The sequence below is a fragment of the Littorina saxatilis genome, linkage group LG3 (assembly GCF_037325665.1).
Source record: "Littorina saxatilis isolate snail1 linkage group LG3, US_GU_Lsax_2.0, whole genome shotgun sequence".
In the NCBI taxonomy this organism is placed as follows: domain Eukaryota; kingdom Metazoa; phylum Mollusca; class Gastropoda; order Littorinimorpha; family Littorinidae; genus Littorina; species Littorina saxatilis.
This window is the reverse complement of record NC_090247.1, coordinates 11,411,770-11,424,910: the sequence shown is the minus strand read 5'-3', so window position 1 is coordinate 11,424,910 and position 13,141 is coordinate 11,411,770. Positions and strand designations below refer to the sequence as shown.

The window sequence follows — 13,141 nt, the reverse complement described above, 5'->3', positions numbered from 1 at the left end:
AAAAAGCTCCCTATAGTCAGGGACCTATATAGGTCTATGCTATAGTTCAACATAATGTGATACAACCGTTAGTGTGCAAGTCAGACTAATTCAAATATGCTTCAGAATTATCTGTTTTGCTTCGGATGAGAACATTATTTAAAGAACAACAGTAAACACTTATTTAAAACAGAGAGAAATAAATAACATTATCAACTAGCTGTCACAGCTTAACGAAAAGAAGACTACTTATAGTTTTTCTGAAAATGTGTAGGCTATAGGTTATTTTCATGAAGATTCTCAATGAATTACTTCTTCTTCTTCTGCGTTCCTGGGCTGGAACTCCCACGTAGACTCGTGTTTTGCACGAGAGGGGTTTTACCTGTATGGCCGGTTTTCCCCCACCATTAAGGCAGCCATACGCCGCTTTCGGAGGAAGCATGCTGGGTATTTTCGTGTTTCTATAACCCACCGAACTCTGACATGGGTTAGAGGATCTTTTCCGTGTGCACTTGGTCTTGTGCTTGCGTGTACACACAAAGGGGGATATTAAGGCACTAGCAGGTCTGCACATAAGTTGACCTGGGAGATCGGAAAAATCTCCACACTTAACCCACCAGGCGGCCGCGGCCGGGATTAGAACCCTCGACCTTCCGATTAAGAGGCCGACGTCTTACCATCACGCCACAGCGCCCGTCTCAATGAATTACTAAAACCAGCCTTCATCTTTTATTTTCTTCCATTTTTTAAAGGTGGTCCATACTAAGGGACATACACATACTTTGAGATTTTTATATAATTTGTTTTTACACTAGAAACTCGGAGTCAACTCTGATACATTTTAATACATTTACAGTCCTAGCTGTTGTATAGCCATGTTTGTGTGATAACAGCCTTGTGTGTGTGTGTGCAGGGGCGGACGAGGGGGGGGGGGGGCACAGGACCCCCCCCCGAAAAAAAAAGAAAAAAAAAGAAAAGAAGAAAAAAAAAGATTTTTCTATGCTGATTCTATGACCATTTATAAGTTCAAATGGCACCAGATGGCACCATTTTGCTTCTTTGAGCAAAATTTTTTCCGGGGGACCCCCCTAGCAAATTCGGGCGTTTCGCGCCCATCACATTCACTTTCGATTCAAAGTGCCCCCCCCCCCCCCCCCGCTTACAAAGTGCCCCCCCCCCCCGGAACCCCTGGAACCCCCCCCCCCCCCTGGGGCCCTGGTTTGTGCAACTGTTTTGACAAGTGGCTGTACATGTATCACTGTACCTATCCAGAACAGGAAATGTATATCTGTCACACTGTTCGTATCCAGCACAGAGCATGTTGTATTGCTGTTTCACTGTTCGTATTCATGAGAGAAATTCAAGTTTTACGCCCTCACGGCAAAGCCATTAGGGGCATGTTCCCGGGTTTTAATCCGACTTTAGATGAGATACACAAGTGTATGCGTGTTTAGGTGGTATCAGCCATCTGCACTTATGGCAGAATGACCGAGGTTGACCTGTGTCCGTCCCGGCCCGGATTCGAACCAGCGACCTTTCGATCACAAGTCCAGTGCTCTACCATCTGAGCTACCGGCGGGCCCCCGTTCGTATTCATGCAGCCATAGACCTACATAGGGGGTCCCTGATGCAGCACAGGGCATGTTGTTTGGCTGTCTCATCAGTTGTTCGTATCCGGCACAGGGCATGTTGTATTGCTGCAGGGGCGGATCAGTTCATTTTATGGGGGGGGGGGGGGGGGTTCCAAAAGTATATTGTGAAGATATGGGTGTGAAGGCGCGAAGCGCCGAGTCGACGGCACAAAGCGCCGAGTCGACGGCACAAAGCGCCTAGCTTGCTAGGTGGGTCCGGGGGCATGCCCCCCCGGAAAATTTTGAAAAAAAGGATGCAAAATGGTGCATTCTGAGGATGATCATTACCAGTTTCAGGCAGCAGATTTTGTCACTGATTAATACCCAAAACAAACACAATTTTTTTTAAATTTTTGTGCCTGGGGGGGGGTCCGGAAACCCCAGAACCCCACCCCCCCCCCCCCCCCCTCGTCCGCCCCTGTGCTGTATCACTGTTCGGCGTATCCAGCACAGGGCATATTGTATGGCTGTCTCATTACGGTTCGTATCCAGCACAGGGCATGTCAGTTGTATTGCTGTCTACTGTTCGTATCCGACAGCACAGGTCATGTTGTTTGGCTGTCTCATTGTTTGTATCCAACACAGCCCGGGGCATGCTGTATTGCTGTATCACTGTTCGTATCCAGCGCAGGTCATGTTGTATTGCTGTCTCACTGTTCGTATCCAGCGCAGGTCATGTTGTTTGGCTGTCTCATTGTTTGTATCCAACACAGCCCGGGGCATGCTGTATTGCTGTATCACTGTTCGTATCCAGCGCAGGTCATGTTGTATTGCTGTCTCACTGTTCGTATCCAGCGCAGGTCATTTTGTATGGCTGTGTCACTGCAGTGTACCTAATCCAGCATATGGCATGTTGTATGGCTGTGTCACTGTACCTATAACCAGCATATGGTATCCTTGGCACAAAGGGTCAAAAATCCAAAAAATAAGCCCTTAAAAAAATATGCCCATATTTTTGAAAATATGCCCATATTTTTCAAAATAAGCCCTTATTTCTATAAATAAGGCCTTATTTTAGAAATAAGGCCTTAAATATTTACAGCCATAAGGAAATAAGGGCATAATGAAATAAGGCCTTATTTCTGTTAAGGCCTTACCGAAATAAGGCCTTATTTCTGTTATGACCTTAAAAAAATAAGCCCTTAAAAAAATATGCCCATAAAAAAATAAGCCCTTAAAAAAATATGCCCATATTTTTCTGCGCATCCGGAGCTAGAGTAAGATCAAGATGTTACACTGATATAAATCAAACAGTCATTTCATGTAAACAATGCTTATCTTGAGCGAACACCTCATCGGAAACCCCAATTCTCTCGCAATTTGCAATTTCAGCACAAATTCTTCTCAAAAATTCATCACGATCTCCCCATTCGCCATGTTTGTTATGAGATCTCTGCGCATGAGCGGCGAAGCCAAATTCTATTCAGCTTCATGATTGGTCAAAAAAATAAGGCCTTATTTTTTTATGCCCTTATTTTTTTATGCCCATATTTTTTTATGCCCTTATTTTTTTATGCCCTTATTTTTATTAAGGCCTTACAGAAATAAGGCCTTATTTCTCGTAAGGCCTTATTTTCAAATAAGGGCTTATTTTTTTATGCCCATATTTTTTTAAGGGCTTAAAGATTTAAGGCCTTAATAATGGAAAATAAGGCCTTATTTTAGAAATAAGGGCTTATTTTCAAAAATATGGGCATATTTTCAAAAATAAGGCCTTATTTTTTTAAGGGCTTATTTTTTGGATTTTTGACCCTTTGTGCCAAGGATAATATGGCATGCTGTACGGCTGTGTCACTGTACCTATCCCGCACAGGGCATGTTGTATGGCTGTGTCACTGTACCTATGCGGCAGCACAGAGAATGTTGTATGGCTGTGTCACTGTACCTATAACCAGCATATGGCATGTTGTATGGCTGTGTCACTGTACCTATGCAGCACAGAGAATGTTGTATGGCTGTGTCACTGTACCTATGCAGCACAGAGAATGTTGTATGGCTGTGTCAGTGTACCTAATCCAGCATATGGCATGTTGTATGGCTGTGTCACTGTACCTATAACCAGCATATGGCATGTTGTATGGCTGTGTCACTGTACCTATGCAGCACAGAGAATGTTGTATGGCTGTGTTACTGTACTGCCTATCCAGCGTATGGCATGTTGTATGGCTGTGTCACTGTACCTATCCAGCATATCATGGCATGTTGTATGGCTGTGTCACTGTACCTCCTTTATAATTTATTTTTTATCTTAACTTTCTTTCTTTCTTTCTCTCTCACACAGTGAGCATGCACACACGCAACACACATTGACAATGAACGCCTTTATTTGCGAAATGAACAATACATGTATTTACAAAGTTCTTTTGTTACTTACACATCATCTTCAGGGGCGGACGAGGGAGGAACCCCCCCCCCCCCCCCCCAGCCAAAAAATAAAAATATGTTTATAGTATATTTCTTTAATTTACATTGAGTTTCAATCTTTGGGGTATTAATCAGTGACAAAATCTGCTGCCTGAAACTGGTAATGATCATCCTCAGAATGCACCAGATTGCACCATTTTGCATCCTTTTTTTCAAAATTTTCCGGGGGAGCATGCCCCCGGATCCCCCTAGCAAGCTAGCTTTGCGCCTTCACACCCATATCTTCACAATATACTTTTGGAAACACCCCCCCCCCCCCTCATAAAATGAACTGACCCGCCCCTGATCTTATCGTTTCTTAGTAAGTCCTTGTTTTTTTATTTGGACAATTTTCTTGTGAAATGTTTCTTCACAACAGGCAACACAGGTTCAATGAAAAAACTTTGGTCGGCTTAACAGTTAAAATTTAACAATAGTCAACCAGCAAAGGTGTTATAGTTCAGTTCATCCTAGAGATGGTAATTTCACTGTTTAAAAAACTTTAATTTTATATCACATGCAAGTAACACTGCATATATCTTGAAAAGAGTTCTATCACCTCTTGTGGAGTATTTAACTGCCACAGGAGGACATGCATCTGATTGAAAACTATAAAGGTAACAGCCAGGGTGGCAATTTAAGTGCACCAACACAAGGCACAATTACCAAAGACAGACACGCATCACACATACAGACAGGGTGTCCAGTGTACTAACACAAGGCATAGTTCTCTCAGACAGACACACAATTAACATAACTTATACAGACCATCCTTCACTCACACAAACTTGCGACACAAAACTTTTATTACCACAGAATTAACATTCCTCTTCATATAAGACATGATATTTTTATATGGCAAAAATACAATGATCTGCACTGATGCAGAGAGGGGTGAAATAACATAAAAATGATAAAAATAAAATTAAATAAAAACTGAAAGAACAAAGAATAAAATAAAAAGGTCCCCTATTTCTTTTTCACAGTCAACAAGTTGAAGCACAATTATTTCATTATGTTCAAAACAAATGTCTCATTATGTTCAAAACAGTTGTCTCATTTCAGACATGCAAAATATCCCATTTCAATCCGTGCAATATTGAACAACATTTTACAGTTGACCTTTAATGCTGATTTTATTTTGACTGACGAATCTGTATATTATATCAAGCAGGTCCAGAAAACATCGCAGTCAAAAATGTATCTCTTTATCCATAATGGAAAGAGAGTCTGCCCCTGCATCGCTTGTGTTCATTTGAAATGGAAAGATTGCTTGTTTGTCAAGACTGTCTTAATCCCATATGAAAAGATTGCTTGTCCTTGTGTGCCCTGATTCTCTTATTCCCGTATGAAAGATTGCTTGTGCCTGTTGGTTAGTGATGGAAAGAGTGTTTTTCCCTGCATCTCTTTTCTTCAATAGCAGCAGAAAGAAAGAAGGTGTTTCAAGTGGCGGTCAGGCAAGGGAGGCAACCAAGAGACAGTTCAGTTGAGCATGCAGGACTCGTATGTGGGGATCATGTACTTGATGTTGATGAAGGCGTCGTCTCCTCCGTGGCGCTCAAACACTTCCAGGGTTTCCTGAATCAAGTCTCCGACGTTTTCACGCTTCTGCTGACTGTAGTCAATGCCATCGCCAGAGTTCACTGTGCACAACAAACATAAGTTCAGAGTTGACTACGCACACCGAACACAAGTTCAGAGTTGACTACACACAACAAACACAAGTGTTCATTGTGCACAAGAGATACACAAAGTTCACTGTGCAAAACAGACATATGTTCAGAGTTCACTGCGCAAAACAGACATATGTTCAGAGTTCACTGCGCACAACAGACATATGTTCAGAGTTCACTGTGCACAACAGACATATGTTCAGAGTTCACTGTGCACAACAGACACATGTTCAGAGTTCACTGCGCAAAACAGACATATGTTCAGAGTTCACTGTGCACAACAGACATATGTTCAGAGTTCACTGCGCAAAACAGACACATGTTCAGAGTTCACTGCGCAAAACAGACATATGTTCAGAGTTCACTGCGCAAAACAGACATATGTTCAGAGTTCACTGTGCACAACAGACATATGTTCAGAGTTCACTGTGCACAACAGACATATGTTCAGAGTTCACTGCGCACAACAGACATATGTTCAGAGTTCACTGTGCACAACAGACACATGTTCAGAGTTCACTGCGCAAAACAGACATACAGTGGAGTCCGGGTACAACGAATCTCAAGGGAGATACATTTTAGTTCGTTATATCAGTACTTCGCTGTCGAGTTTTCAACCCTAAATGGCCTCAAGACAAGTTTTCCCAATCACCTTCAAATGATCGTCCCATCGATCTTTCCTTGGAGAGTACAATCTCTGCATGTTTTCAACAGCTTCATAATATAATCCATAGAGAGAGGCAAACTAACAGCGGGAGGTGCATGAAAAGCGTCAGTTTTCACGATAAAACTTTGACTCGCTCATTCACGGGACATAACTGCACTCCGGACTGTCCACAGTGTTGAGCAATTTAGGAGACTTCACTGCCTGAGGAGAGTATTGATTCAAACGAACGCGTGGTTCTATATCGCGTCACTCGGTCACGGATCGGAGAAAACAAAAAAACAGTTCCAGATTTCGAAACCATGTTCGTCAGCCATTGTTTTTAGCAAGACAGACCACATGCTGACGTACATCGCAAAATGTCATGACGTCACCACAACTTTCGGTTTTGGTTCGATCTGTTCCGTGCACCTCCCGCTGTTAGTTTGTTCAGAGTTCGCTCATCACGCGATGTGCACTTGTGTTTGTGTATTTTTGTCTTTGGAGACAATTGTTGACATCAGTTCGTTGTAGCCTTGTGACTTTTAGAGACAAAACGGCTCTGGGGCGATGAAAACGTGTTTGTTAAAAGAGGGGTTCGTTATGCAAATGAGTTCAAAAGGTTCGATGTAGCCGGAAAGTAACAAGTAAGAAATAGAAGGCTGTCTGCCGGGAAATCAATGGCAGTTTGTTAAAAGAGGGATTTGGTAATACCCAGGTTCGTTATAGCTGGACTCCACTGTATGTTCAGAGTTAACTGTGCACAACAGACATATGTTCAGAGTTCACTGCGCAAAACAGACATATGTTCAGAGTTCACTGTGCACAACAAAGACATATTCTGAGTGCACTGTGCACAACAATCACATGTTCAGAATTCACCGGGCACAACACATGTTCACAGTTCACTCTGCGCAACAGACACACAGAGTTCACTCATGTGTACATCACACACACACACACACACACACACACACACACACACACACACACACACACACACACACACACACACACACACACACACACACTCACACTCACAGTTCAGGGTTACAGACAGAAATGAATATTTACAATTTTTGTTTTTGAAGATGTTCATGACTGGGAGGATCTGCCTGTAGTAGGGCACCAAAGCCTCTCCAACCAAGTCTGCGGACACCACCAAGTGTTGTAGGACCTTGAGCGTGGTGCACAGCACTTTGTGGTTCCTCATGCCCAGGGCATCTGTTGACAGCACACAGAGACACAGTATAGTACAAACAGTACATTTCTATAGCACTTTGTGGTTCCTCATGCCCAATGCATCTGTTGACAGCACACAGAGACACAGTATAATACAAACAGGACATTTATATCGTGCATTGTGGTTCCTAATGCCCAGGGCATCTGTTGACAGCACACAGAGACACAGTATAATACAAACAGGACATTTATATCGTGCATTGTGGTTCCTAATGCCCAGGGCATCTGTTGACATCACACAGAGACACAGTATCATAATAACGGTATATTCATATAGCGCTTTGTGGTTCCTCATGACACAGCATTAATAATAAGGGTACATGCATATAGTGCTTTATGGTTCCTCATGTCACATCTATGGGATAACCCTCAGAAAAATACGGGTAATAGTTCAGTTTTGATGGGGATGATCTGCTGTAGGATAAAGGGTATAACTCGCTTTTGATGGGGATGATCTTCTGTGGAATAAGATTAACTCACTTTCGTTGGGATAACCAGCTGTGAGATAAGGGATAACTCACTTATGATGGGGATGATTTCCCGTGGAATAAAGGGGATACCTCACTTTTTAATTGGGATAATAAGCTGTGGGGTAAGGGGGATAACACGCTTTTGATGGGACTGATCTGCTAAGGAATAAGGAAGATAACTCACTGTTGATGGGGATGACCAGCTGTGAGATAAGGGGGAAAACTCACTGTTGATGGGGATGATCAGCTGTGTGATAAGGGGGATAACTCACTTTTGATGGGGATGGCCAGCTGTGTGATAAGGGGGATAACTCACTTTTGATGGGGATGGCCAGCTGTGAGATAAGAGGAAAACTCACTTTTGATGGGGATGGCCAGCTGAGATAAGGGGGATAACTCACTTTTGATGGGGATGATCAGCTGTGAGATAAGGGGGATAACTCACTTTTGATGGGGATGGCCAGCTGAGATAAGGGGGATAACTCACTTTTGATGGGGATGATCAGCTGTGAGATAAGGGGGATAACTCACTTTTGATGGGGATGATCAGATGAGATAAGGGGATAACTCACTTTTGATGGGGATGATCAGATGAGATAAGGAAGATAACTCACTTTTGATGGGGATGATCAGCTGTGAGATAAGGGGGATAACTCACTTTTGATGGGGATGATCAGCTGTGTGATAAGGGGGATAACTCACTTTTGATGGGGATGATCAGCTGTGAGATAAGGGGGATAACTCACTTTTGATGGGGATGATCAGCTGTGGGATCACGGGCAGGATCTTAGAACCACCATGTTCCAGCATGTCATGAACGCCCTGGCGCGCGAAGAACTCGTAGGGATGAGGAGTTTCGCACAGTCCATCAAAGAACAGAGGGAGGTAGTGGTGGTAGTCCAGCTTTTCTATCTCAACCTGCAACAAAGCGCAACAGTAGTTTACCTTTTTTTTTTTATCTCAACATGCAGTATCACCCTCTTATCCTGTGGGACCTTCACAGAATCTCATGTTTAGTTACAATTTTGTATGCCTAGCAATCTCGCCTTATATCTTCCCACTTGCTTTTTTTATATCAAGCACTCTCTTCTTGTGTTTTTAGTTCACTCAGAAATGTTTCATGACAACAAGTGCTTCTGGTTCATGTCATCATTTTTCTGTTCTTGTCATCATTTTTCTTGTCTGGGATGGTTTGAAAGGACCAAAACAATCTTTTGCACTAAAAGTTAAGATACCTGTATTGGACTATGGCAATCTTCGTTTCAGATTATATATTCATCCATCTACACCTGTGCACTAAACGAGTGTAAAGCATTCACTTATTTCTTTTTGATAAGATGTTTTCACATTTAGCAACACTTGAGTTAATATCTGTTACCTTCCAGGCAATTTTGTTGCCTTTTGTGTCGTGTTCAAGGGCGATGGGGAAGTCACCACGCTCGTAAAACTTCCTGAAGCTGGTTGGAGGCATGGAACGAGGCTTGAAGGCACCGGCATTGGGAGGACCGGGCACCTGTACACACACACACACTCAAAGTCAGCCTAGTTAGCTTTGGTCAGCCTAGTTAGCTTTGGTCAGCCTAGTTCGCCCAGTCAGCCTAGTAAGCTTTGGTAAGCCTAGTTGGCTTAGTCAGCCTCTACTGGGCTTTGTCCACTATGTACTGACTGAGCTTATTAATGTAGTGCGTCGTGGGACCCACTCCTATTTAGGGTAAGTGCAAACAACCAACCCTTTTTTTCCCTCATCAAGCAGATGGCTTTTCTGTCAATCTGATACAACGTACCCACTCCTTTTCTGTCTATCTGACACAACCTACCCACTCCTTTTCTGTCTATCTGATATATAACTGTTGTCTAGCACAGCCAAGTGGAGATAATTTTAAATCCAACATTTTTTTTCAAATAGAGCACTTGATAAACTTAACATTGACACATAATTTGCTGTGATTTGTTTGGTAGGAACATACAACTTATTTGAAGTCATACAACTTATTTGAAGTCAGAGGCAAAATTCTCAATAATGTTTTAACAAACTGTAAAACACTAGGTCGCGTATTCAAAAATCAAAGTGCAAACCCAGCGTGACATTATTTCATACATGTATTAATTTCAGAACACATCTAAAATCATAAAATTATTCTCATACTTTACGAACTCATTTGACTTTCTTTTCCCAAACACACACACACACACATTCACACGCACGCACGCATGCAAGAACGCACACACTCATACAAATACACATGTGCATGCATCTGCTGCAGCCTTTCCTTCATCTTTTTATATTTATAATAGTGAGACATAAAGCATCATCAGATTCAATCCTGGTCAAGCTGGAATCAGACCGTTATTTATAAGTATCCGCTTGGCATTAACCTTCACCATGCTTTCTTGGTTATGGAGGACCAAGAGCCTCACAAAAGTGTCTGTCCATGTATCTCTAAAACTATTGGGAGCTTTTGATTGAGACTTCATGTAATCCTCAAAAACCAGAGAATCTTCCTATCGACCATTTTTAAAAAGATTATCTTTGTAAACAAACAAATAAACGATAAAGTAATTTGAACTACACAGTCCAGATGTTGTTCGTCGTGAACGACCCATTTGGCATGAAAGAAGGCATTTTACTGTGTTAATCCCTATTCGAATGGCGTGGGTCGTGTACGACCCATACTCTGTAAAGCAGCGAGAAAAAGAGTATCCCTATTCAGATGGCGTGGGTTGTGTACGACCCATACTTTAAACTTAGACTCCTTCATCTGGACTGTGTAGTCCAAAGCGAGATCCGGTGAAGGTTAAACAAGTTGTTATTCATTCCTTACTTACCAACAGACTCTGTTTAAAAAACAAAACAGTTCATTAATTAAAATAGTGGCAACTCACGAGAGCACCACCGTCTTCTTCAGCAAACGATCTGCGCATCCAGATTTAATGGCAGTGGGTGCAAATGACTTTCGACTCTTTCATTCGTTACCTGTGGATAAGCATCACCATGCCTGATCTGACACTCCTATCTTTGTGCATAGAACTAAGAGTAATTACTTTCTGGATTGTTTGGAATTTGTCTGATTTTGATGGTGATTTTCCTCTTTCTTTCTTCCTCTGTTTCCTCTCCCTCTTGTCTATCGCTGATCCATACATCTCTATGTAATTAGCCAGATGTGTTAACCCAATCTCTAACTTAATTATGTTGTGTATTAACACAATTATCCAAATATCATAGTAGTTCAAGGGTGAGGGTTGAGTAGTCACAGAACACCGGAAAAGTAACGAGTTAGAACAAAACCACAAAAAGTGCTTAATCATACAGCACAACCGTGGCATCCAAGTGTACAGGCAAAAATAAAAATGAACAAGTCAGAAAATAGTGAAAGCACCATGCAATGCTCCCCAAACAAGGTATGATGAACAAACCACACACATAATGAAAACAAATATACTTGACAAATAATAGACACTGGGACAAAATTACAGTTCTAATTTGTGTAAGCTACAAAAGGTGTGGAAAAAGTGTAGTGATCAAGAACTGTGCACACAACATCAAGTGAATGAAAGGCTACCAACCAAAGCCTAGCAACGTGGGACTGAGAGTAGGACAGATTGAGCACACTCTTGCCTAGCCTTTCGGCTGAATATTACTAAAAACAAAGTCGGTATTTGTGAGAGTAAGCAAAATCAAGTGAATGGACAGACTAGTGAACAGACTAGCGGTGTAGCACACACTCTTGCCTAGCCTTACAGCTGAATATCACTGGACTAATGTATTATTTGTGTGGGCAAGCAACATCAACATACTCGCAGTGTGGGACTAGGGCAGCTTGTGCACACTCTTTTCTAACCTTTGAGCTGAACACTGCAAAAGTACACACCACACTAAAGCAAGGTCTGAGTCCACACTGATCATATTACTGAAAGTGCCAGCCATAGGTTCAGTTTCTTATTTATAAATGATAGATCTTTACCTGTCATGTCACAGAAAAAATATGCATAAATCTCCATGAAATAGTCTCCTAATCTATTTAACCTTGTAAGAACAGCAATCCATTTCTGAACAATCAGAGAATCCACACATCTAGAGAAAATATTTGAACATTAGGATGCAGACAGGAACCCTTATTGAAAAACTGGCAGAAATGTACAAAATGTTTGAGATTTATTTTAACAAGACTGGTGAGATGAAGGAGAACATCCCCCTGAAAGATCATTCAGAAGTATAGATATCTACATGTACCATTAAGTGAAGTTTCAGTGAGGAGACCACAGAAAACCAAAGGAAGATAAAGGATGAAAAGCTGATGAGCAGGCACTCAAAACACACGCTAGTAAGTGAAGTCGTATGGTTTGAAAAAATGCAGAGCAACTAATTATCCTATGGGGCAGTTATAGGAACATTCATCATGTGAACTTTCACATTGCTCTTAATATTTCTCGGATGTCAATAAAAGGCTTTACATTTTGTTGACCATTTTGATCCACTAGAAATTTTGTATTTTCCATTTGAATGATAAGCAAGGTCCAGAAACTGTGAGTTTACAGGAATAAACACGTACGAGCTATGGACACAGGATAAATCTTAAAAGACCGCCACTAATTTGTGAAATGTCTTGAATCTCCATGATCACCTAACACCAAACAAGATAATTTATGTTCTGACAAGTCCAATTGCACAACAACGCATTAAAATCCGAGCTTATGTTGTAAAACAACATTCAATAAGTTGTTACAAAACAACATTTAAAGTCGACACTTTTACATTGAAAAACATATTCATGCTAGAGCCCTTGCATTTGATCAAACTCACCGTTTGGTTTAGTTTTTTGTAGACATCATTTTTCACTGTGAAACCAAAGACCTGGTCTCTTTTTATTCGTGTTACCTTCCCCTTGAACTGTTCCTGCTGCTTGCTCTGGCTCTTGATCATTTTGCTGGAATAAGCTCCTCGGCGAATAACCCTGTTAAAATGGTGACAATCGTCTGAACAAAATCCCTGAGAGACCTATCACAAAAGCCTACGGAGAGCAAACATGGAGTCGAGCGTCCGTTTCTTGGCAACGAGGCAGCCAGTGCCCGGATGATATTGTTTATTTGACCTTGCTCCCA

General features: G+C 41.7%; 1 protein-coding gene across 2 annotated transcripts; it reads right to left on the bottom strand.

Moving 5' to 3' along the window:
* Positions 1-3,916: 3,916 nt before the first annotated feature.
* Positions 3,917-13,105, bottom strand: LOC138961611 (parkin coregulated gene protein-like). 2 transcript variants are annotated; one of them, XM_070333281.1, is made up of 5 exons: positions 12,918-13,105; positions 9,420-9,554; positions 8,788-8,959; positions 7,404-7,553; positions 3,917-5,656 (listed from the first exon to the last, which is right to left on the bottom strand). In XM_070333281.1, exons 1-5 carry the CDS (start codon positions 12,960-12,962, stop codon positions 5,496-5,498), a joined length of 663 nt encoding a protein of 220 aa, XP_070189382.1. In that variant the 5' UTR covers positions 12,963-13,105; the 3' UTR covers positions 3,917-5,495. The 2 variants fall into 2 exon arrangements, with proteins under 2 accessions (XP_070189382.1, XP_070189381.1); XM_070333280.1 differs by having other exon boundaries at positions 12,843-13,104.
* Between the last annotated feature and the right edge of the window lie 36 nt (positions 13,106-13,141).

Coding starts and splice junctions, on each gene's coding strand:
- LOC138961611 (XM_070333280.1), bottom strand. CDS start 12,962: ATGATCAAGAGCCAGAGCAAGCAGCAGGAACAGTTCAAGGGGAAGGTA. Junction 9,555..12,842: donor ACAAAAAACTAAACCAAACG/GTGAGTTTGATC, acceptor GTGTGTGTACAG/GTGCCCGGTCCTCCCAATGC. Junction 7,554..8,787: donor GCTGATCATCCCCATCAAAA/GTGAGTTATCCC, acceptor TGCTGTCAACAG/ATGCCCTGGGCATGAGGAAC.